General features: G+C 39.0%; 1 protein-coding gene across 2 annotated transcripts in view; it reads left to right on the top strand.

The window, feature by feature from the left end:
* RELN (reelin) overlaps positions 1–25,684 on the top strand; it is a 286,969-nt gene that overhangs the window by 156,021 nt on the left and 105,264 nt on the right. For both annotated transcript variants that reach the window (XM_027459428.3, XM_072031502.1), the window contains exons 9-12: positions 787–883; positions 4,053–4,293; positions 19,422–19,567; positions 24,737–24,888. In XM_027459428.3, the coding sequence (XP_027315229.3) occupies positions 787–883; positions 4,053–4,293; positions 19,422–19,567; positions 24,737–24,888 (636 nt within the window). The remainder of the gene's footprint in view (positions 1–786; positions 884–4,052; positions 4,294–19,421; positions 19,568–24,736; positions 24,889–25,684) is intronic.

Below are 25,684 nucleotides of genomic sequence, written 5' to 3'. Positions count from 1 at the left end.
TTTTCAATCCCAGTTTTTATTATTTTGACTGTCCCCTTTATTAATTGTTAAGCTTATGCTTTGTGACAACACCCAGAGGCACCCTTTTACAAATCAAAAGTAAATATATTACCCTACCTTGCAGGGGTGCCATAAGGCTTAATTAGTTCATTTTTGTAAAGTGTTCTGAGATTCCCAGATCAACATCCAATGTTTATTATTAATTATAGGCTCTAGTGAGTATATGGGATGATATCTTCATTTAATTCTCTTTGGGCATCCTTAAAGTAACTAATTTTGTAATGTCTTTGTTCTTTTAAATTCCTAGAGCATATTCAGTTCAAGTAATCCTGTATATATTTTCCTATCATTTACAGTATTTTTATTTCTGTTTATTTTTTTTCCTATATACTAAATATTAAAACACTCTTTTACTGTTTTCCCTACAAATACTGCTCTGTGGATTATACTCTAATAACAAGGTTTTGTTTAAACATTATATGGTGTCTTTTTTCCCTGCAGTAGGGGGTGTTAAGCAATTTATTTGTCTTCCCTTGGGAAATTTGCAGAGATTACATGGCACTGCTGTGATTTATCATTTCTACTTTATTTCTGACTCATAAAGCATGCATTATTTCGTGTTTACCTGCAGCAACAGATCCCAGGAAATTTCATCATCAATCAAAGCACTTTAAAATTACGGAGAAGCGATGATGTGACAAAGGCACAGTCAGCAATGGTTGTTATTGGAGGATCATTTATTGCTTCAATGTGTCGTAATGCTTCTAATTTCATTGCTTTTCACAGGATCAGGTTCATGCCGCTTTAGCTACTCAGATCCCAGCATCACAGTGTCCTACAGTAAGAATAGTTCTGCGGATTGGACTCAGCTGGAAAAAATTAGGTTTGTTACAGCTTTTTAATCATTTTCATGCTTTCTGGCTGAGCAGGTGTTGTTTAAGCCTTGGTCTTTTAAAACTTTTTGATTGCTAGCTTTGTAGTTCTCACTTGTTTAGGCACATTAAAAGCTGAGGGCTGAAATTATGGCCACTAATGCTAATTGCAGAACTGCCATTGCTTTTGGCATAGAATCACAGAATCATAGAATGGTTTGGATTGTAAGGATCGCTTACAACTGGGTGATCATTGAAGATCATCCAGTTCCAACACCCATGCTAGGGTCAGGGATGTCACCCAAAAAAACAGGTTGCCCAAAGCCCCATCCAACGTGGCCTTGAATGCATCCAGGGATGGAGCATCCACGGCTTCTCTGGGCAACCTGTTCTAGTGCCTCACCACCCTCACAGTAAAGAATTTCAGTGTGTTTTGTATCAAGTATGGAAAGAATGTTAAATTGCCAAAACATTTTTAAATCAAAAGTTAGTGAACACAGTGACATCTTCAAGAGTGAAATGGAAGTCGATTAAAGCAAAATAAAATAAAATAAAATAAAATAAAATAAAATAAAATAAAATAAAATAAAATAAAATAAATAAAGCATTTTATCATAGTCACAGAGACTTTTCTCAACTGGTGCTCTCCACCAAACACTAGGAAATAAGGCCTGTTTGTGCTCTCCTCATGATTGCTTCATTCCAAACCAAAACCTTCACTGCTTTTGCATTTTTGCACCGCTTTTAATCTCAGAAAGAACAGTAATTTATAGTGTTGCAGGTTTCTGCTTTAGCAGGATAAAATGTTCCATAAAAATAGTTTATTGTTTTATGTGAACATTTGGCTTCTAACACACTTATAATAACCAGATCGTGGTGAAATATGCCTTGTTTTTTAACAAACTGGTTTACACAAAAGCACAAAGGATTATGAATGAGAAGAATGTTTAAAATATTTTCTTGTGAAATATATACCTTTACATAGAGAATCAGTAATGCAGATCATTCTACTTTCTTAGAAACATGTAATATTTTATTAATTAGTATTGAGAAAAGTATTTTGTGCAGTTGCATTTATATATAGTTATAAAAGTAAAACGGGAAAAGAAAAAACTTTATTTATATTTAGCGTCCTCATTGTGTCTCAGTCTGCCTTCCTGTGCCACACAGGTGACTTGCCTGAGTCCATTTTCAGACAACTGAGACAATTTGCAGGGTAAAGAACTATTTAATTTCTGACAAGCAAGCAAAGGTTTGGCTGCAAGGCAGTGGGTTTCAGTAGCTTATGCTCCTGCTCCTTCTGGGTGTGATTATGACTTCTTTGAAAAAGATACACGTTATGAACGATTTCAGTGAAACAAATGACAATAATTCTTATCTCACAAAAATATAAACTGAAACACGTACATCTTCACTGCAGCCAGTGGAGTTACCTCAAAGTAACCACACACCATCTTTCCTCACATTGATGCAAAATTATACACCTAGTTCATAAGATCAGTCCAGCTACCCTCATAGCTCTGCAACCAGGAAATTTAAGAGCTGTGATGGCACAAGCATAAACCTTTGAAACCCAAAATATGTGAAGTTAATGAACATACAGTTTGATCTGTGTTGTTTTAATCATGACTGCAGGAACAGGCAGGAGAAAATAGGTCAATAGAGCAATGTCATGCAAAGCAGAGAGGAGGATGAATTATGAAAGGATGCTCATTTCTCCTGTGGTCTTGTATGAGTTACAGTATTTATGTGACTGTGCTTCAGTGGCTTTCTTTGTACTGCATGCAGCTCCAGGGAATGGGACAACAGGGATGTGACAGGAGGGCAGGAAAGGCACCATGGTGGTATGCGGGTGTGTTGGTGCACGTCGTGTTAGTGCAATTTCAGAGGGAGGGGAAGGATGTCTCTTGGACAAGGCAGGTGCTGGATGTGAACCATCCCCAGGGCTCAGGGAGAACTGAGGATAATGTCTCAGAGTGGCATTGCAGTGGAGGGCAAAAAACATAATGTTTTGTAAGTGCAAGGTAATTTGTTCTGGGTGTGAATATGGAGCACATACAGTTTCTTTTCAGCATTTCATGCACTCTAATGATTTTTTTTGACAAAGAGTAGTCCCTCAGTTTTGTCCTATGTGAGCAAGTTCTTGGTGCCTTTTTTCCCTAAAAGTTCTGGATTAATTCTGAATTAAGGCAAACAGATTAATAATCCAATGAGGCATCACCACCAGGGTAGAGGCAAGGTTGCGGATTTGACATAATGCAAACCCCAGCTTTGTACCTCCTCGCAACCTGATATAGCTGATTCCCTTGCTGGATACATAATAAAGTTAAAATAAAAATTCTCAGCACCCTTTCCTTGCACACACAGAGCTTAGTCCTTTCACTGGCAGTGGCAAAGTAAAGACACCCACACAGTGCTCAGGATGACCTTCAGTCTTCACAGCTCTGAGGACAACTTTGGGAAGCAGAGCTCCAGGCCCTGGTCATTGCCAACAATCCAGGTCTGTCTCTCCTCCCCACATTTCCCACTCATGGAGGCAAGAGAAAGAGAGATGCCAACTGTGTTGTTTCTTGTGTATTGTTTTGGAAGCAGCATGCCAAAAGAAAGAAAACTTGTCCCTCCCCACCCACAGCCTGCCAGCAGGGGTGTGGGATCAGAAGGACAGGCTGGTCAGAGAAAATTCCCAGCTTTTTCTTCCAGCCATTTTGTTCCATCCCACTTGGTGAGGGACTGTAACACCAGAAGTTAGGAGTTTCTTTTGGTGATAGCTTATGCAAAAATCATGTCTGGGGAGATCTGCTTTCATAAAATGCTTCCTTAATATTTCCTTTGGCCATACTTGCAAAATACTTGACAATGGCCAGTCATCTAGGAGCTGCGACCAGTATCAAGTATCAAGCTGCTGTGCTGTGTGCTCCTGCTCTCCAGGCTCTGCATTGATCTGTTCTTCACCATCCTAGCTTGACAGTTCTTTGCAGCAGGGCTGCCTTTGTTTGGGTACTGCCAAGCACAGTGAGACTCTGCCTTGGGGCAGATATTTTTCTAATAGCCATAGAAGATCTACCAACATACAAGAGATGTCAGCATAACTGTGTCACACCTGGCAAATGTGTTAAATGAGGGAAAACTGTTCCTGCTTATGGATTAAACTTGGTCTAATTCAATATCATTGTTTTTCAGTGCCCCTTCCAATGTCAGCACAATCATCCACATCTTGTACCTTCCTGAAGATGCTAAAGGAGAAAACATCCATTTTCAGTGGAAACAGGATTATGTTCATGCTGGTGAAGTGTATGAAGCCTGTTGGGCGTTGGACAACATACTGATCATAAATGCTGCTCACAGAAAAGTTGTACTAGAAGATAATCTTGATCCTGTGGATACTGGCAACTGGCTTTTCTTTCCTGGGGCAACAGTGAAGGTTAGTTTGGTATTTTAATATTTTTAATGATATAATGATATTATTATTATTGTATGTAGAAGAAGACTGCAACATATAACCAAACTGCACATATAAGAATGTTTAGGCCATGCCATCTGTTTGCAGAACTAAGTTCTTTGTTGCTCTGTTTCTGCCTCTTCTGTGTCCCACTGGGGCTTTTTAAAACAATGCAACCTTTCTGCCACTACCAAAATAAGATGACAGTTTGCAACAACTGTCATGTCAAAGATCATACAACGGAAAATGGAAAACAGCTTCCTTTTAGCAAAATGGTTCGATGTTTTTGGAACAATTTCAAGTCTCTCAGTTAGATATTGTGAATCACAGAAGGAGGAGACTTTAAAAATCACCTAGTTCAACCCCTGCCATGGGCAGGGACACCTCCCACCAGCCCAGGTTGCCCAAAGCCCCATCCAGCCAGGTCTTGGACACCTCCAGGGATGGGGCAGCCACAGCTTCTCTGGGCAGCCTGTGCCAGGGCTTCACCACCCTCAGAGTAAAAAATTTCTTCCAAATATCTAATCTAAATCTGCCCTCTTTTAATTTTAAGTAATTCCCTCTTCTCCTATCACTAAACCCCTAACAAAGAGTCCCTCCCCAGCTTTCCTGTAGCCCCCCCTTAGGTACTGGAAGGCCTCTTCTCCAGGCTGAACAACCCCAACTCATTCAGACTCTCTTCAGAGGAGAGGTGCTCCAGCCCTCTGCTCATTCTCATGGCCTTCCTCTAGACTCATTCTAGTTCATCTACGTCCTTCTTCTGGGACCCTCTGAAGGCCCCAGAGCTGAACACAAACTCCAGGTGGTGTCTCATGAGGGCAGAGCAGAGCGGGACAATCACTTCCCCCACCCTGCTGCCCATGTTTCTGTTGATGCAGCCCAGGACACGGTTGGCTTTCTGAGCTGCAAGCACACATTGCTGGTTCATGTTGAGTGTCTCATCCACCAACACCCCCAGGGCCTTCTCCTCAGAGCTGCTCTCAAACCATTCTCCACCCAGCCTGGGTTTGTGTTTGGGATTGCCCCGGCCCGGCTGCAGGACCTTGCCCTTGGCCTTGTTGAACCTCATGAGGTAGCACAGGCCCACCTCTCAGGCCTGCCCAGGTCCGTCTGGATGGCATCCCTTCCCTCCTGCGTGTCAGCCACACCACACAGCTTGGTGTCATTGGCAGACTTGGTGAGGGTGCACTTGATCTCACTGTCCGTGTCACCAACAAAGATGTTAAACAGATGCTCAGAGAGTTTAAATTCTACCTGTTTGATTAACTTGGTGTTTTTTTGGTACTACTGCTTGCTTCATCTTAAGCCACCATTAAAAGCTATGCTTTTCCCCATTTTCTGACTGTGAATATAACCTTTCTTGATCAGGTAGTGGCTGCTCCTTAAAAGTTTCTCTCTCTGTAAGAGCCTGCTCTGATGTGTGAGGTCTAGAAGGATCATACTTCCTTAGGGAAAAAAAAAAAAAAAAAAAAAAAAAAAAAACAACTATGGGGACCTGCAAGATCTCTTTGGAAAAAGTTCCTTGAAATACAGAGTTGTTTTAAATGTCAAAATCAATTGCATTCTTTTTTTTTTTTGTGTGTGTGTGTGTTTCCAGACAGACAGAACTTGAGCCATGGATCACTTTCTGTTTTCATTCTATTTTTCATTCAGAAAAAAGGGTGGTTTTGTTGTCGCCATTCATTTATGAAGCTGATAATGGTTCTGACAATCACACAGGAAACAGGTATCACATGCTGAAGGCACTAAGCCATTGGTCATGGCCACAGCTTTTTTTTCACAGATCCTGATATGAATGGCCTCAAGTTAATCTTTTCAGAACTAAATACTATCACTAATCTACTCATAGTACCTGTACACTGACTTTTTTACTTCAGTAACACCATTTAAACTACAATGATGTTTTTATATGAAATTTTAGAACCAAATAATGTCCTGCATATTTAATAACAATTTTCTATGATCCTTTGACATCAGTCTTATCTCTGGATTTCAAAATCCATTCTACCTACGAGAAAGTACGAAAGCAAAGCAAGGATTAATGTGCCATAGGTGCAATTGTGTCTTCCCAGCAGACCAAGCCCAAGACCATTTGCTCCTTCTGAAACATGCACAAACACCAAGTAAACCTCTTTTTATTTGTTTTATTTTGATTTTTTTATTATATATATATTTTTTATTTAAACTCAGCCAATTCAGTGTCAATACACAAGTGTTGCTACTTGAAAGGTGAGGGACTTGAACGCAGAGAACAGTTAGATGTTCTAGACTGAAATCCCTTTCACACTCAAACCTTGTGTGAGCTATGAATGAGGATTCACAAACCTGCCATTCCTCCGAGGTTGTCTTCTGTTCTAGAAATAACTGCATCTATCTGTTCCCAGATGACATTTGGCTATGTTAAGGCTACATGCAAGGCTGTGGTGTAGCCAGACTGGGTTAAGCCTGTGTGCAACACAGGGCTCTTATTCTCCTGGGGACCCTGTAGTTATTTCAAAAAAAAAAAAGTGTATCTGGCTTGCTACCAGAGCACTCCCATGCTCAGATTTCATTATTAAGTTTTTTGCTGCAGTTTTCCTCAAATTTTCAGGAAAATATTGCCAAATATAATTTCAACAGATTTTGAAATGTGAATTTCATGTCATGTAAAAAATAAAAACCATAAATTATGTCAAGATTTACATCAGATTCAATAGCATTATAGTGTCAATAATATTTTATTTTATTTTATTTTGATTTTCAGGATTAGAACATTATATAAAACAGCATATAAAACTTAGCAAGAATGTTTTCTTTCAAATTTTTAGCATAGCTCTAATCTCAGTTCATCACAAACATACTATTTCATATAAATAGAAATTTTAGAGAAATTTAGAGAAATTTTGTACATTGTGCTAATGACATTACACCACATTTTAAGTATAACCCATGATTGCTAGAACTACATCAATCATGTGTGTTGCAAGCAGCATTTCACAGTAGCTAAATGACTTAACCAGTGCAAGATGATGCAGCAATAGGTGGGACGTCTTCACAGGATTCCCAGTATTGCTAATGCTCTCAAGCTTCTCAAGTTAATAGAAACTGTGAGAAGGTTTTAGGAGATTTCTATGCCATTGAAGACATTGGCATTCAAAACAAAATTAGAGAAACCCTGATAATGCCATAGGGATAGCTTGCATGGAACCTAATTCTAGTTTGCTTTTTCCTGCAAGTCCTTTTGTTTCTCGGGTATATAAGATTTGTTTAATTATCCTGATTTTTGCTCAGAAATTATGTTTGCTCAGAAATTTCTGTTTATATTTTTATTATGGGATCAACAGATTTCATTACTATAATGTGTTACTATACCTGCTCATCTAAGTGTTTTCTAAATAAGTTCCTATACCTAGTCTTCTGCTATACATTACTCTGTTTCACTCTGATGAGACTTTTCTCTGATATCCAAGCCTGTTTGTGCCATACAAGTTTAAATTCATCTCCTCCTGCCTTCTGTCAATTAGTATTTCAGATAAATTGTCCTTAAAATCTTTCTTGAAGTTGATGTTAACTTCTTCACTCCCTTCAATGCTTTTCTTTAGGGGTTTCCTTGACAATGTTAACAGTCACGTCTGGATGTTATTTGTTGTTGAAATCAATTTTAACTGGTATATGCAAAACTGTGGGGCATCAGTTCCTTTCCAAAATTGTACCATAAAGATAAGTAATTTCATAGGACCAAGGGAATGAAGTATTAAGAAAAAAAAAAATACCAAAAAAGATTATTTCTAAATTTCTCCCTTTTATTGGGGTTATTTTCTGCATTCATCCTCTCTCGCTTACCACTTTTCATCACAGAGAATGGTTGATATTTGCATATTTCTCAGGTGGAAGGACAGTGGTACCCTGTGGTGTATTGTAGCTTGTCCAACTGGCAGCCAGAACTGAAAGAAGAGGAAATCGTACATACTTATTTCTGATAGAAAAAGGAATAAAATAGTCTTTCTCCAGATATTTACTTCTGGACTATCCCAGCAGGCATTGCTCAGGTGGTGGAGCAATGCGGAGGATGTGTTTCAGCTGGTTCTTTCCCAGTAGTTGCCCAGGAGGTGGCTTTGAGAATTGCTTGTTATATCTGGTACATGCTCATGTTGAATGCTTATCAAGTTACAAAGAAAGTATTTTATTTTTTTTTTTTCTGCAGGAATTCTACTTTGGTAGAACTTTAGATCTACTAAAATATATAGTGAACACTGCACTTCTAGGAGCTCTGCTGGTAAAACTGCTCGAATTCATAGCAACTTAGATTAATAAAGTAAAAAGGCATTCAAATGAACAAAAAATCATACCATGAAGGCTGTTATGTGTGTCCTGGGTTAGGTTCTGTGACAAATTCAGTCACTGGAGAGGATGGCACAAGCATTAATAGTAATTATTCTCTGATGTGTTCACTTTGGTGGAATCAGACAGTGTCTCCTCAGTAAGTGCCTGTAGGAACTTGCTGTACCCAGCCTGGGAAGCGGTTTCTCCTCCTCTCCCAGTCTGCTTGAGCCTGGACCAGGAATTTTATTGTGTTTCTTGCTGCGCTCAGGAACCGTTGTTACTCACATGGCTGATTGCAGACGCAGCTGGAACTGGCTACTGAGACAGGAAGCAAGCTGAGAGATAAGCCACTGAATTTGTGTGTTTCAGTTCCAAAGGAGATAGCAAAAGACAAGAAAGATGCTGTTTAGCAAGGCCAAGCAACCCTTAGGAGATTAATTGGATCCACTGGAATGTATTTATCTGAGTTGAACTGTAAGGAAGGGTGTTGAACAGGATAAATTCCTGACTGCATTTCAATATCTCCAGTGACAGCTCTGAGTGTGACTGTGGTGTTGCAATCAAGCATGGTTAGGATATTACACTGGTGGTTGAGGATGCTGAAACACATGAAGCAGTGCTGTGCTCTGAGTGCTGTTGAAGGTCTGAGGACCTCAACACTCCATAGCTAATCTGGGGAAAAGATGAAATCTTTTTTTTTTTCAGTAATGCTTCTTGAACAGAAGAACAGAAGAGTGATCTCATCTTTCAGTGGACTCTTCATGTGTCCTGTAGACTTGACCAGAAGTTACTGTTGTCTTTTGAAATACAGATTCTGCAAATTGTTATTTATTTATTTAATTATTTATTTCTGATTGTCCTTGGATGCACAAGCTCAAAAGCTGAGGCTGAAAAGGGAGCCAACCAAGTTCAAGTCTCTGCAGTGGTTTTGGTTACATAAGAATAACATTGAGACCAAAACATCTGTTTCTGGATTTTTTCCACATTTGAGGAAAAGCGTTGTAGATAGCCACAGGCAATACAGTGGTGATGTATTTGGTCATGATGTGTTAACTAGTGACACTCACCACTTTTGAGAAGAGTCAAGGTACAGAATTGCTGTCTCAGTCAGTAGCTGCAGCTGCTCTTCAGCTGCTGACTGTGGGTCCATCTGGTCATTTTACCACTTCTGGGACAACAGCAAAAAAAGAATGAGGAAAGAAACAGATGAAAGGCAGTGTCATCAGTCTCTGGTATTTCCTGAAACACTGCTTATTTCCACCACACACAATATTAAAGTACTTCCTGTGAAGGCAAAACAGAAATTGTCTGTATGAGTTTCCCATTACATTTGCTCCTATGTATTCACGGGATGGTATACATGTATGTATGTATAGATAGATTTTTTTAGGACTGATGCAGTACCATCTCACAAATCTTTCTTCCACTTTACAGGGGGTGTAGGGACTAGTGGCAGAGCTATCAATTTGTTGTCCAAATAAAGGAGAAAAACAGTTTTATTAAAAGTAAATTCATCTTTTTTTTTTCTTTTCTATTTTTATTTTTTAATGTTCCTCAAGTGGATTTCAAGTGTGTTCTGAGATAATATCCAAGTTAGCACAGTCCCTGTTTTGTTAATTGTGAAATAGCTGTGTGGCCTTGCTTTTCAATAGATTTGTACTATACAATCATGCCTACTTGTGATAACTAAGTAACAGGTCATTGTAATACAGTTCATTTTAATCTCACAGAAACACAATCTAGTTTAGTGGAAGAGAAAACTGCCTAAGAAGAGAGTGGAAGAACTCAACACTCACTGAGAAAACATGTCTGTAAAACTCCACGACCTTTCACCACACCCTGAGCACATCGGGGCTATACACATCCTCAATCTGTTGAGTCCTTCCCGGACATGTGTTACTGAGTGTGACTGAGCAGAGGAGCCATATGGGCAGGACTAAGAGTTTGGCAAAAAGAAAGGCTGATTAAGCTATTCCACACCCCCAGTTCCAGAGCAGATTTCCAAATCTCTGAATACTCTGTTAATTAATAGGAATGGCATTGGATGGTCTTTCAAAACAAACATTCTAATATCCCATATATATCTTTGTAGGTTTTAATTGCTTGAGATGAAATGTTTTTTTTTTCTTTTTCTTTTTTTTTTTTGGGGGGGGGGGGTTAAAGTCATGTTAAAAAGGGGTTGAGGTACCCATTGTGTGAATCAGATGAAATATACTTGTTTGAAGAAGGAAAGGTGATTCTCTAGCTATGCCAGTGTGAAAATGGCAGATGGAAATTGCTGTGAGCCTGTATTGGGCAAAGATGCATGGATGTAGGTGCTTCTGACAAGGCTACTTTGGTTTTGAGTAAGATATATCAAGGCAGATTTTGGTCTGTGGGCCAAACCCAGCTTTCTAGCCAGCTGCTTTGCCTCACAGAAGCCTTTATCCAGCACATCTTCCTGGGAAGAGATGAGCTGGCTTCCTGCTGCACCTCAGCTCAAAGCCTTTCGTCCTTCTCTGTGGGTGGAAGGAGGAGTGTGAGAGGGGAGGGGAGGCAACGACAGCAGAGCAGGGTGCACAAAACCTGTCAACCAGCTCCCTTTAACAAGAATGTGGGTCCTCTACCCATAGGACTGGGTGTAGCCCACACGTGGCATTGCTCTTGCTTTTTTTTTTTTTTTTTTTTTGTGTGTGTGTGTGTGTGTAGTTTTTTGTTTGATTGATTTTGTTGTTGTTTGATAATCACACTTTTAATTAAAACAATGGTGCTTAGATACAATGGCTTGGAGTTCATTGGAACTGGTAGGTGGTTGACGGTGGTGCTGTGTGTTGTTCAGGCAGCTGAGCATAGCTGTTGGGCAGCGATGCTGAGCCTGCACCTCTCTCCATGCCAGTTCCCTGTGGCTCGGAAGTGTGGTGGGGGTGGCAGGGAGCCAGGGTTAGAGCTGAGCTAGCGTCAAAACACCAGGGGTGTTTCCTGCCTCCTAGAAAGAAAGAATTTTGTCTTTGCAGGTCACTGTAAGATGCACGTTAATAAAAGCAATGTAAATTGACCCATTAGATGCCAAAGAGTAGAAATGACTTTGGTTGACTCTTTCTCTCTCTGATTTTACAGTGCTGTTGATATATGTCATTACTTTCAGAAAAACAGGTGAGGTTGTATCAAGCTCACTGCTGAGTCCTAGAAATATCAACAGTTCCCAATAATAAAAAGGAATATTTCAGTACAAACCAGTTAAATGACTCATTAAGGAAATCGGTCATCAACACAATGACCGATGTTGTACAAACATTATGAAGTGTCCCAGAAAGGTAAGAACCGTATACCAGTCACTCATAAACAAGCAAATGTTTTGAGCACCAGCCTTTGGATAACAGTCTATAATCGGAAATGATGAGTGAAAGCACACTTTATAGACTGTTTGTTACACCACAGAACAAGTGTCATCCCATTGTTTTTTTTTTAAAAAGGAAGGTGCACTATAACCCTCTTTGCACCTGGCCTGCTTGCGCAGCCAAGATTTTAGTTCTGTAGCCTATGTTAAATGGTCTGAAAACATAGCCTGTGGGAAAGATTAAAGCCTTGTTTATCTCATGGGAAACTTTTAATCACATTGTGTTTTTTCCTTTGGTTGAAGAATGGACTTCAGGCCAGAAGCCTTAATAGCCAAATCCACAGAATTTAGAATTTAGAATCTGTCTGAAGTTCTGCCATTTTACCTTCACTAGCTAAGAAACCATATACAGGGCATAATTTTATCAAGACTTCATCTATCCCAGTACCTGCTCTCATGCCAAAATCTAAAAACTTGAGAACCTGCGTGACCCATTCCCAGAAAGACACAATATCTAATTTATGGCTCCATAGACAATGCTGCTTTAATTAATTTTCTTCATCTTATTTCTTGTTCCTCTGCTTCTCATATCTCATCTGTTTGCATTGCCTAGATTTTAATTAAAAAAACCTCTCCTCTCTGAGGAGCAATCTGAAGTGGCAAAAATAATCACTTAAAATATTACAGTCATTAAAAAGTTGGCTGCGGTCAAAGCCATGCATTTTCAATTTGCCGACAAACGATATTTTTGTTTCCTTTTAAACTGTGTTTTGTGTTTGAATAGCATTCGCCAACCAGCCTGGCTATCGGAGATGCTCCTCCAGCTGGGTGGGCTGCGTGACAACTCCTTAATGGGGGAAATTGATGGCTCTCTGCTCGTGTAGAGGTGAAGGCATACTGGGCAGATTTCTTTCCATCTGCCACCAGCCCTTTGCAAGCTGGCACTGCCCAAATGCCCAACACATTCATTCCAATGCAAGAAATGTCGCCAAAAAATAAATTGTAAGGCTACAGCTGTCTGAAAGAATCATCGGGGCCATTAGGCCCAGGAGAGATAATATGAAGAGGTGCATCAGTGTTTGTCTCTGCTAAAAGCCCAATTAAATGATGGTAAAGATGGCTGTAAGTACTTTGAAGGCACAGAGGTGAGCAACATTTTTGTGGGAACATGGGGACAAAGCTATGGAAGACTATATGCAGTACCTCAGCCAAAAATCTGTTACAGCAAGGAATTTCACACTGATGTTTCCTGTTGATGCTTCTCTGAAAGGCACAGTTGTATCATTCAGTTTCCCCCTGTTCTGCTCTCCAAGTGGAGAACTTCCATACCATAAAGCCGGGAGGTATTTATTGATTCACAAGTTTGACTTGAACAACTGTGACAGAAGCTGGTTTTGATGAACTTCAGTGCTTCTGTTTACATTCCCAAGCTTTGTCTTTTGAGCTTCTAAAAATCTTCAGGGCTGTGTTCCCAGCTGTGTCTCCTGCAGAATTTGCTTGTGCTAATTCACATGGCAGAGTGAACTGGAGATCTCCAGGGGTCTCCTCCAGCCAACAGGTCACACTGAGCACAGCAGATGTCTACTTCTGTGGAGCTCTCATGCAAGTCTTTAAAAACATGGAGATTTATCAGACATGCCAACATGATGTAGGAGCCCAGATCTTACTCAAGTCCCTTAAACCATTTAGATGCTACTGAAAATTAGTCTATATTTATTCAAGAAAACATAGGTCCAGTTGGAAAACACCTGCTTCACCAAATCCAATTTCCCTACTTCTGCTGTCAGAAACCCAATAGTTTTGAGCAGTGCTAATTAAAACCCTTCTGTATCTCAGATGATCAACAGGCAAGCAACTAAGAGCAACTACCAAAACAGAGTGAAAGCTGAAGGTAGAAGATGTAATATATAAGGAGTATAGAGTAGGATAAAGAGTGTGAAATTCAGATTTTGACCCAAAGTTTGGGCTTGAAACCATGTGTCACTGTCTCCCATCTGTATCTTCAAATTACTAGCTAATGCACTCATACCATACAATGGAAGGTTCACCTGAATTAATCTGACTTGGTGGTTCTCATGGAAATGTTGACTAAGAACTGTATTCACAGACTGGAGATATTCATAGATAATTTAATTATTTCATTTTAGTGGAATGCCTTCTCTATCTGGACTAATATTTGCTAGGCAAACTGATGGCAAAATCCATTCTGAAAGCAAATGTGTGTTTTTTTTCAGGCATGGCTGCTCCACGCTGCTTTCCCATGGGGTTCATCATGGTACTGTATAATAAAACTGCTGTGGTATAAGGGATTGATTTAATAGATCAATTTACCTGCAGCAGAGCAAATCCTAAATGAAATCTGTTAACCTAGTATGGGAAAAAACCAGCAATTTCATCAGGAAAAAGTATTTCTTGTAGGAGTGGTATCACTGTAGCAGCGAGGAGCCCTGAGCAGGAAGTATACTAACGTTGTCTCTTCACACACAAAACAAGAAGAAAGCCTGCATCCCGGGAAAAATCACCATCCATTTATAAAGCAAGAGATCAGCTGAGGCTGGGAAGATGGGGAAATTAAAAAAAATGTGCAAGAAGGGAGAGTGCTTATCCTGGTAAGCAGTGCAGTCTTCAGTGGCAAGGTTTGTTGAGGAAAGTGCCTGAAGAAAATAACCTGGTGGGGAATTTGCCAGGAGAAGTGAGCAGAATAGACAAGGGCACACAAGTCTGGCCATCTCACCAGCAGGTATAGGGGCAGGTAACAACAGTCAAGGAAAAGTGAACCATAAGACAGTGCATATGAGAGACAGCAGAGGTAGGTGAGGATGAGCCACTGCAGGGCCTCTAAAGCAGTTAAGAAGCAGTGACACTGTAACTATCCAGCAATCAAACTTCAGAAACACAGAAAAATTCAAAGTGAATATTAGATTGAAAGCAAATCCAAGCATGCTGAGCTATGGGAATGTATCCAGCCAATTTTCATTTTGTCCTATTCATGCTAAGCAATAGCTTAACAATTGCAGCTTGTGAATAATAGTATTGGTAGTGCCAGATTAAATTAAACTGATTTTTTTTTCCTTTGGGATGACCACTGTCCCTGAACAGATCTTGGCTTCTTTCCATTTGGCAACAGGCAGCTGTTGTTTATTTAGGAATACAACAGTTTACCTATGGCAGGTTTACTGTCCCGCTCCTGTTGCAAACAATAGGAAAATGTTGTGAAGTATGTACGTTCAGGTGTGTGCAAGTATTTTATGCTCTATTATGTAGGTGATTTGGGAGATAACTTTGTTTAATGAAGGTTATCAGATTTGTCAAAGGGTTTATTCTCTAAATTAATTTTTCCTCACAAATTAGTTAACTTCGTGTTGTAATGTGTGCAAGGACACGTGAAATGTTTCACATGCTTGTAATACCCCATTAAATACAAAATTAAACTCTGTTGTTCTACTGGACCTTCAACTGATGCTTCCATGGTAACAAGGAGAAAAATATCCCACAAGTTGTTGTCATTTGGCCTTTTTAGTTACAATGTTTTAGTCAGCAACATAATTTGTTCTTATCTTAAAAATCATTTAAATGTAAATAAAAATGAGAAAGAGAACAAATTGAATCTTAAACTCATGAGAGAAAACTCTACATCTGCATAAAGAGATCTGCAGTGTCTCCAGTTTAAGAAGAACTTAATCCTGTTGGTTTCAAAAGAAAGTGAATGTTCATTCCAGATTTTTTATCACTTTAGAATGACAAGAAAATAGAGACCTGTAAAATTCAGTCCTTACAAACTGAAGAGCCTATAGACTACCACTGCAAGTGTAAAGTCTTTAATTTGGGAAAGAGGCAGCACAGAATGTAAATTGTACTTCAGTTCTTCATTTCTAAAGGCTTGGATTCAAATCCTGGGTTGAACCCAAGAGAAAATGAGTCTGATGGTTTTGATTCAGTCCCTAATCTGTTCAAGCCCTGTTGCAAAACCACAAAATAATCCAACACAGTCAGCAGCCTCTTGGATGTTGAACAAGACTGACAAGGTGGTTGGGGGTGAGGAACCAACCCTTATGGACTTTCCTTTGCCCCTGAAAGATCTGGCTGTGCGCTCTTTGAGGTTGTTCACCCCTCTGGAGCCCACTGGATGAAAACAAAAAGCAGTAAAAGAAGCAACAGAGAGCAAGTGCTTGGAAAATGAGAAAGAAAATATGAAAGCAAGAAGCTAAGTGTGAAGAGGAGGCAGGGGGGATTATACAAGTCAGGCGGATTTGACAGGTGGAAGAGGATGAAATCACGAGCAGAGGAACCCCAGCTCAAGCACAGGGGGGCTGATCTGCTCCTGCTTCTCCCATAGGCAGGTCTCTCGGGTCCCAAATGGTGGTACTGGGGCTAAAAGAAAATGTCCCTATCTCAGAATTTTTAAAGCCATACCTGTGTTTTGAGCATCTTTTTACTCCCTTTGAAAGTATCTATTACTGTTTTTCATAGACACGTACCATAATAATAAAAGCAGTTAAACCCCAGTTTGAACTTTTCTTCTGCAGAGCTGTTTCACATGAGATTCAAAGCTAACATAACCAGAGTTTGATTTGAGCCATATGTTGTGTGGTTCATTAACACATAAAGTAAGCATAAAATACATATTCATAGATATCATGTAGCTTCATATAGAACATAAAGGTAGTATTATAGAACTAATGAAATAAGTGATGTTTCCATATCCTTTTGATCTTTCATAAAACATTGATATCACAACACTGTATAAATAATTACATATTTGCCCTTTTGCCAAGCTGCCCATTTATTTATCTTGACAACCTAAATGGAAACCCTACCAGACATACTTCAGTAAATATTCTGTCAGGCAGCAGAAGGCCATACATACATGAAATGATAGCAGGACTGTATCTGTGTATCTGTTGCTGTATCTGTTTTGTGTATTTTCATAGGTGGCTTCCATCAGCAAGAGATTACTAATGACTTGCCACACTATCAAGTATACACTTATCTGTAACTTTGCACCTGAGAAATAAGTACGACTTATAAAGGATTTCCCAAAGCTTGTACGCAATTGTAATAGCTAGCTTGATAGGATCTATTTGTCTATTTGTTTATTAAGAGATGAAGGCTTAAATATAAATTTGAGTTATCAGAAGTTTTAGCCTGAATATTTATTTCTAGTGTATTTACTTGACTGCCTGCGGATAATAGGATTTTGGTGGCAGATTGATTGACAGATAAAGGCTATTTCATATCTGTTCAGCAAATGAAGAATATTCTGAAAACCAAGGAGGAAAATTATTCTTAGAATTATGATGTTAGCGCTACCTGTGAACATGAAGTATAAAATCAGAGAACAAAAGCCATTTCTCAGTCAGGTATAAATAACTGCATCATACACACTGTTTTTCAAACAGAGGTAAAATATAAAACTGTTCAATTGATTTTTGCTAGTTATAAAATATTTTTATGTGCAATAAATTATTCTGCCTTTTCGGTGGCAGCAGCTGCATTTGTGGTGCATTGTGTGAACTTAGAGTAGGAAGAATTGTGACAAAATCTATATAATTTCTGGAATAACTTCTCAATATTGCAGAATCTTAGTATTGCTTTGACCTTTTTTTTAGAAGAAAAACACTTTAGGAGCAATTTGTTTATTTTAGAAGATGAAACAGTCTTTTCATTTTTATAGTATGTTATTTCTTTAAGTGTTCTTTAGTCAGAGTTAATGAACACAGAGCTGTTGTCATAGGTGAAGACCAGAAAGTCTCTATACTAAAATCAGATTTTAAGTACACAGTTTTGTTTCCAATAAGGTACAGACACCTCAAAAAATGAAGTTACATATTACATTCCTAAACATAAATTTAATTGCTAAGTTATAGGCAGCTATACCTGAAAATCATCAACAAAAGAATTTCAATGTTATATTTTTTTTTACATTGAAAAATGAAAGAAGAGGTATAGGCTATGACGTAATGCATTATTTCATACTTCAGTCTTACAATCACATAGACAAAGCTGTACTGGGAAGGTTTTTATTTCTTGCCACATCCTTCTTTTTGTTAAAAAAATTAGTTATTAACTTACTTGGCACTACCAAGTCTTTTTTAAATGCAGATGAGGTGATCATCACACTTTCCCTTGGCGAGTTCTGAAAGGGTTCAGAGACAAGAGCAGACTGCATAGATGATACTGAAAAGGTCAATGCAATTTGGTATTCTTGTATCTCTTTTTCAGATGTCGAAATGTGGCAAGAATGGAGAATTATTCTAATTAGTCATTTTTTATTTCAGCTTTCACTTTAAATGTGGCCAAGATGTCCCAAAGAAGTGTTTGAGCTAATTATTACTTTTATCAGTATTTATTTTAATATGAACAACTCAATAAAGTACTGGGATCTCTGTTTAAAGGCCAGGTTGATCTTTAGCAGCTTCCAAGTATCTCTTTCAGCTACACAATTTTTGGAGACTCTTACCATTTTATCAGATGTACAGGAGGGCAAAAGTCTGTCAGAGAAAGACAATCTGTATTGTAACCTATGTACAATATAACCTGTTTAAATGCTCTATATGGTTTTCAACTTGATATGAAAGAACCCAAGGAGGAGGTTGGAAAACTGGTGTTTTCTGCATTGGTATGGGGGTGATCTTGGTGGTTCCACCTCCAGTTCCCAGCCCTGCCACCCCCATAGCTGTCTCTGTGCCTGGCCACAGCCATGAGCAACCTTGCTTACCTCCCACCTCATCACCCCAACATGCTCTTCACTGGCAGCTTCTCCCAGGTGGCTGCACCTGGAGCATCCTGGTGGTCAGAGCAGTTTGGGCAGATGTGGGGCTTCATTTCATGCTGCTGAGGTGGTATATGCAGAAATGCAATATGAAAAACAGACGTTGTGTTTCGGGGCAGCCTCAGCAGCCTGCAATTGATGTATTACAAGAACAATCTGCCTACCAAGTTATTTGCTATGCTATTTGCATTAAATTATAGCAAATAGCCTTTTCACTCATACACATCAAGGCTCAAGTTTGTTGTGTGGCAGTGCAGAGTAATTTCACCTGCAAACACCTCCACTGGCAAAAATTCAGGCATGAAGTCTGACATGTGTTTCACAGCATGAAACTCTCATGCTGACAAAACATCCATAGCAATAGTGCTACTAAAGTTATTTGTACACACACTTGTGATTAGTGGTCCAAGGCAGACATAATGGCAATGCTTTAAAACAAAAATAAATACCCAAAGGTATAGTACATATCTTTTCTATGCAAACATAGTTTCTCAATGGTCTGAAGTGCATTTGTAGGGAAGATCAGGATGCAATCACTGTTAGGGGAGGCCAAGAAAGAGAAAAGATGGCAGTCAATTTTTTAATGTCTATTTCATTTCAGGCATTGGTGAGTTATTAGATAATGAGCAGCTTTCTCCAAGCTCTGGAGGTAGGTGGGCAGGATGGCTGCCCTTGTCACCTGATGTAACATCACCTCCTGTGTGCTCCTTTTGTCTACAGCACAGCTGCCAGTCAGATGGAAACTCCATCTACTTCCATGGGACAGAAGGCAGCGAGTTTAATTTTGCCACGACCCGGGACGTGGACCTCTCCACAGAGGATGCACAGGAGCAGTGGGCAGAAGAGTTTGAGAGCCAGCCAAAAGGGTGAGTGCCTGGGCAGTGCTGGAAGCATGTGTGCAGTTAGGAAACTGAGTAAACGGGGAATGGCATTTCATCTTTGCAGTTTATTTACACAAAATTGTAGCTAGAATAAAAAGTGATACTGTAAATAACAGGTGGTTGTAGATGTTGGGAACAAACAAGTCAGGAAAGCTCAGGAGGAACAGTCTTGGCCATTCTGTCACCAACGTTTCTAATGAAGAAAGTTGTGCATGCAGATTATATACTAATTTCAAATAAACTCATGATGTTAATCTGTTTCTTTCATTCTATCACACCTGAGAGCTGCTAACTCATATCTGTAACAAGCAAAGTTCCTTAAGAAACTCATCCTCCCTCTGAATCGCTGCTGTGGGCCACACTTTAGCCCATGCATGACAGCAGAAGTGGAAGTCATACCACTTTTACCAAAATGAAACTGAGCTTTTCAAAAACAAAAGTGTCCTGGTAGAGCAGCACGACTTTACATTCAATCATTTTATATGCTTCAGTGTATAAATTTTGACAAAAAGAAAATAACCAACAACTTCAATGTGGTCTTAAATCTTTTTTTGTTTTAATTTTTGTTTTTAAGAAAAAGAATTTCATTAGTGTGTGTAACCCCAGGGCAATGAGGAACACACACTGTTAATTTATGGGTCTCTGCTGAATGTTGATTTTAACCTACAAAGAACTTCAGGTCATTAGCAGCTGATTCAGATGCTGCCTATGTTGTACTGAAACTAAAGAGCACCTTTTGAGAAATACATGCTAATGCAGCCTGTGAACACCTGGGTTGTTTGGGGCTTCAGAAAAAATATTTGTCATGAACTCCTACCCAGTTTGAATAACCAACCCATGACATAGTGGGTAGTAAACCCTGTTGTTGCAGTGTCATTTCAGAAATTCCTATTTCACTCAAAAGAAAGAAAATGTGTACATGTGAGTTGTGTGTTAGGTGACCGTGTGGGATATGTCTGAGATGTTGTCTCAGTCTCTTTATATCTTGAAAAAGCTGGGTGGGAGGGATACCTGGGGATATCTGCCTCATCTATAGGTCCTGCTCTGCTGGACTAGACACTTAGTTAAACCTCTCATCACCAGTGGTTCTAATCAAGGCACTTCCTTCCTAGATAATTATTAAACCATAAAAAAATGACTTACAATAGGAAATTCTCCAGGGAGCAGAAATACTGAAATCAATTATTTATACTATACCCTAGTGATCAAATGAATGGATTCTCCAAATACTACATTTTCAGTTTCACACAGCATCTCATTCCAACTGCAGCTACCACTGCTCTCAGCTAGGGGCCAGGCAGATATATTTTGCACTCCTACCCTGCATGTAGTGACAGGAACCCAACACTGCTCTTGGACCCCTGCATGTAAAGTCACTGCCGTGTGGCAGCATGCCCTGGCAGGGGGTAACTTTGTTTTCCAAGGCAATAAGTAGCCTTCTCAAGTCATTGTAACTTTTGTCTTTTTTTCTTTTTATTTATTTACTTATTTTTAAATTCCATTTTGTATTTGAAATTTTCTTCTATTTATCAACAGTTGATATAAGAACAGACGTCTAAACTACATGCAGCTGTGAATAAACACTGAATGAATACACTTCCTTAATTCCTTCTTAGATAAATATTTTTGAATGATTTTTTGAACTATGTTTGAGACATTGTTTTACTATGAAGGGCAATAAAGAACAAGTTACAGAGTGCAACTATCCACAGCAGGCTTCAGCAGGAAATAACAATTCTATTCTGTGAAAAATTGTAAGGTTTAGAAGTTTGGTAGTTTGCTTTGGTTGCTTTTTGTTTGGTTTGGTTTGGTTGCTTGTGTATTTATGTACTGGAGAGAAAATAGGCTTTTCAAGGTGTCGTTCAAAACTAAAGGAAAATAGGGTAGGGATAAGAGTAGTTTGCTGGGACATAAAATATTCCAGAACCGACTGCCAATAACGGGCTAGAGCAGATGCTGAACATCAGTCTTGGACATCCAGGCTGGGAATCCAGCCTCCCACCTCTTTGATCAAAAACTCCTCCTGGGATCCAAGGACATTTCCTTGAAACTACCACATCTTTACAAAGACTTTTGTTAGAGCTGATCAACATCTGATCAAAATTCCTCAGTGATTTCTATGGCATATCTCATACTCAAGAATTACAGACTGTATGTTTAGTAACCATAATAACTATAAAATGGAGGAAGATTTATAGTTTTATAGTCTTGCAGTTTAAGCCTCCAGTCTGACCTAATATAGTGTATCCCAACATAGAATTTTCTATTTACAGAATTCACTAGGAAATGAGGGTCCAGATCTTCCCTGGTATGAATAACTTAATTGCTTCGTGGACCATAGGTCCAGAAATCTGTGGGAGTGTGTCTCTGCTCCCTTTTCTCATGCTGGGAGTATAGGAAATACCTGTGCCAAGACAAAAATATGTCACTGGGGTCATCATCTGGGCACAGGGACAGCTGTAGGTAGCCTCAGCTGCCTCACTTTCCCCTTCCCCTTTAAGAAATGGTAGTGTTTCAACTCCAGGGAGTGTGTGGTTTCCATTTAATTTAGCCTGCTTGCTGCCTCTGCTATAACCCCCCCACTATGTCTTTGACAGCTCCCAGACATCCCAGAACAGCTGTGTCTGTGGCTACTGCCACAGCACTTGCATGAACAGAGATGTTTTTGGGTGATGGTCATCCAATAAATGACCAGAGTTGTACCAAGGAAAGACCCATTCCCAGCAGTGACAGGGAACAACCACAACCCAGCATGTCAGTGAGAGTCCTTGGATCTCTAGCTATTTGTCACCATCAGTTTTCAGAATGAGAATTAGGTTCCACATCACACTTTAATTTCAATATTTCCCCTGTGTTTCTAGCCACTATTTTCTTTGCTGTCAAAATTTTCTGAGAACAGCGCTGCAGAGGAGTGCAGTGGAGATTTTCAATGCTTTATACATGAGAGAACCTGCGAGATGTTCTCAGACTCCCTATTTTAAAGTCAGCTGGAAGCTGGCAGCTCTCAAAGAACAGGCAAAAGCATCACTCACATGAGAGAGCAAAAGGAAGCTCATGTACGAATCACCACCACCTTCCTCTGTGCCAAATGCACTCTGAGATGAGGCATCTGAAGGAACTCAACTCTCAGGGCTGAGGAGCTTATTGTTGTTATTGACATTGATCAGTATTTTTTAAATCCCTTACATAAGGCAGTAGGCTACGTGTATAGAGGTTGCTGTTGGTACAACGCATCTTCCCACTGGCATTCTGTTACTCTTTAATCACATAAATTAAGGTCTGATCCTAAAAGTGGACAGATCTTCATATCTGAAGATAGGGATGCCTCTGGTGTCTCTGGCAGATGTATTTCAGCTTGGGACATTCTTGTCCAGTAAATCTTGTTTGGGTATATATATCAGCCCATCATTTGTTTTGTAAAGAAGAATCTCAAGACTCATGTGAGGGATAAATGTATCCAAATGTAATATTTAATCAAGAACATCTACAACTTTGTCACGCCATCACCAAGAGACCTTCTCCGTTTATCTTTGCAGACATTGCTTTCATTTATTTTTATTAAAGTGCCAGTTATTTTATGTTGTATAATTTTCTGGTTTTCACTATAATGCTGCATAAAGGGAAAGGATCCCTGGAAACCTCCATGATCTGCATCATTCATGACCTCAAGTTGTTTTGTGGGTCGGGAAAGAGACTGTTTTAATTGAGCTAAATAGAGCATACAAAAGATCAATGGAGCGTTGTGAGATTTTGTCATGTAAGTTAAAGTAGGCACAACTGTTTAATTCGGTATTTGTCTTCATCCCAAGAGACCCATTTTCAAAACTGTGTTTTGATTATATTGCACATTACCTTTAAAATGTCTGCACAGCTGAAGTTCTCCATTCAGAATTAGGGTTAGGTTAAACTCTGCTTCCACAAACATGTTTATATTTGTATCATAAAAACCCTTCAGTGACGCTAATCTTGCTAATTCCTGTATAAATGACTGACAGTTTTAAAGCAGGATTTTCAGACAGGCATAGTGTTGGTCTGTCACAGCTTAGGTCAACAAGAAAGCCGGCAGCTTTTAAGAAGATCTTAAAAATACATTTTGAAATAGTTTGAATGGTTAAGCTGATAAACAGACTGCTAAATTGTTGTAATTACAATTTTTGAAGCTTTCATACTTCACATTGGTGCTAGAGATTTTTTCTGCTAGAAGTGGGCAGGGGATGGCTTTACCATCCCTCAAAGATTTCAGATCTTAAATTTTTCTCATTCATCCTGAATCACACTGGCCAGTTAAATGACTGGATTATCAAGATGTAACGATTCTAAGTATTTTCATTGCTTTATCAGGCTTATAAATTTAAAATATTTCATTACAAATTAAAACTTCAACATCAATAATTATGTATCAAACAGAAATAATGTACAAATTTTCCAGTTTCTAATCATTCAAAATATTTTAATCAAGTTTTAAAGAAACCAAGTGTTTCATGATGAAAACCTATTTTCAAGAAAAATATTTAATTGAAAATTTCTGCAACAGCTCTTTTAATTATCACTGAATAAAAAATAAGAGAAAATGTTGTACAGAAAAACTGAGAAATTCATATCATCACATACTAGAAACACAGCGGTATTTTCTTCATACTCTATTCATGTGTTTGTTAAAAACTGTTACCCTAAATGCTCAAAAAGATGAAAAGAGAGCATTTGCAGCTATTATGTACATATCTAATGACTGCATAGCAAATATGGGAGACGTGCCTTTTCAACTTTGATTAGTCTATAAACCTTTTATTACACAATATGAAACAGAAGGCAGTTGTATTTTAAACATTTTCATGACAGAAAAATAATGAATAATACAACACTAAATATTTGGTAATAGAAGCCAAAGCTTCATTTTTTTAAGTATTTGTACTTTTCTACCAATTTATTTATTTTTATAAAGTACATTACTTTTATTTTAGGCTGAATTTAGAAACTAATATTGAATATATAAGTAAATTTGTAGGAATCACATTTGAAAAATCATTTTATTGTACTCTGTGACAGTAGAAGCAGCTATTTTTGCATGTAAAAATTAACTCTTACAACATGTTTTGTGTGAGTTGCTCAGTAACATGCTGCTGCACATTCTCTTGCCACTGTTGACTTCTCCAGATGGGACGTATTTGGCGCTGTGATCGGTACCGAGTGTGGGACGCTGGAGTCTGGCTCAGCTATGGTATTTCTCAGAGATGGAGAAAGAAAAATATGCACTCCATATATTGACACTACAGGTTATGGAAACTTAAGATTTTATTTCAGTATGGGTAAGTATGTACTCAATATAATAAAATGGGGGGCATGTGAGATTTAAATTGCACAATATGCATAATAAATATTTTAAAAACTCTTTGCAACTGGTTAGCTTTGATTCATGACTGTGATACCCACAAAGATGTAAGACAGACAAATCTTGGTCAGACTGGAAGTCTGCCCTTCTAGACACCTGCACAGGTGTGAAACCATAGTGGGCTCACAAATAGCCCTCCCAAAAATATTCTCACAGCTGTCACTAACTTGCAGGTGAAAACCTTTCTTAGCCTGACAGGACGTTCTAAGTTTAGTAGCCCATGGTGGACTTTGCTTCCATGGGTTTACCCAGCTATTTTTGGCTCGTATAAACATTTAGGTCCAGATTAGAACTGTTTAATATAGAAGTTACATGAAGGTGCCTCTGTAAAAGGTCCGTGTCACATCTACTGAGATGTAGTCAGTACAGTTGCTGGAAACATTCATTCAGTTCACCATGAGACATGCTAGACCAGCTGAGCAATTCTCTGGACCCTCTTGACTGCATAGGTTGGATGTCCTTTGATACAAAGGAAGCTTAAGCACCTGCTGCACACATAGTTGTGGGTTGACCCTATGTCAGTCCTCAGGCAGGATTCATCACACAAATACAGGCTGTTGGTGGTGGTGTCCAAGAGTAGCTGAATACTGCTGGCAGATATAATACAGGACTTGTGGGAGAATCACAGCCTGCTGGAGTAGCAGGTGGGTCAGGCAGGACCCTCCACAGTGACTAATGTGGTCCTTAGCAGTACTGTTTCAACTGAACCTGTC

Source organism: Anas platyrhynchos, chromosome 1 (assembly GCF_047663525.1).
Source record: "Anas platyrhynchos isolate ZD024472 breed Pekin duck chromosome 1, IASCAAS_PekinDuck_T2T, whole genome shotgun sequence".
Lineage (NCBI taxonomy): Eukaryota > Metazoa > Chordata > Aves > Anseriformes > Anatidae > Anas > Anas platyrhynchos.
The sequence above is the reverse complement of the archived record's forward strand: the minus strand, read 5'-3'. Positions and strand labels throughout refer to the sequence as shown.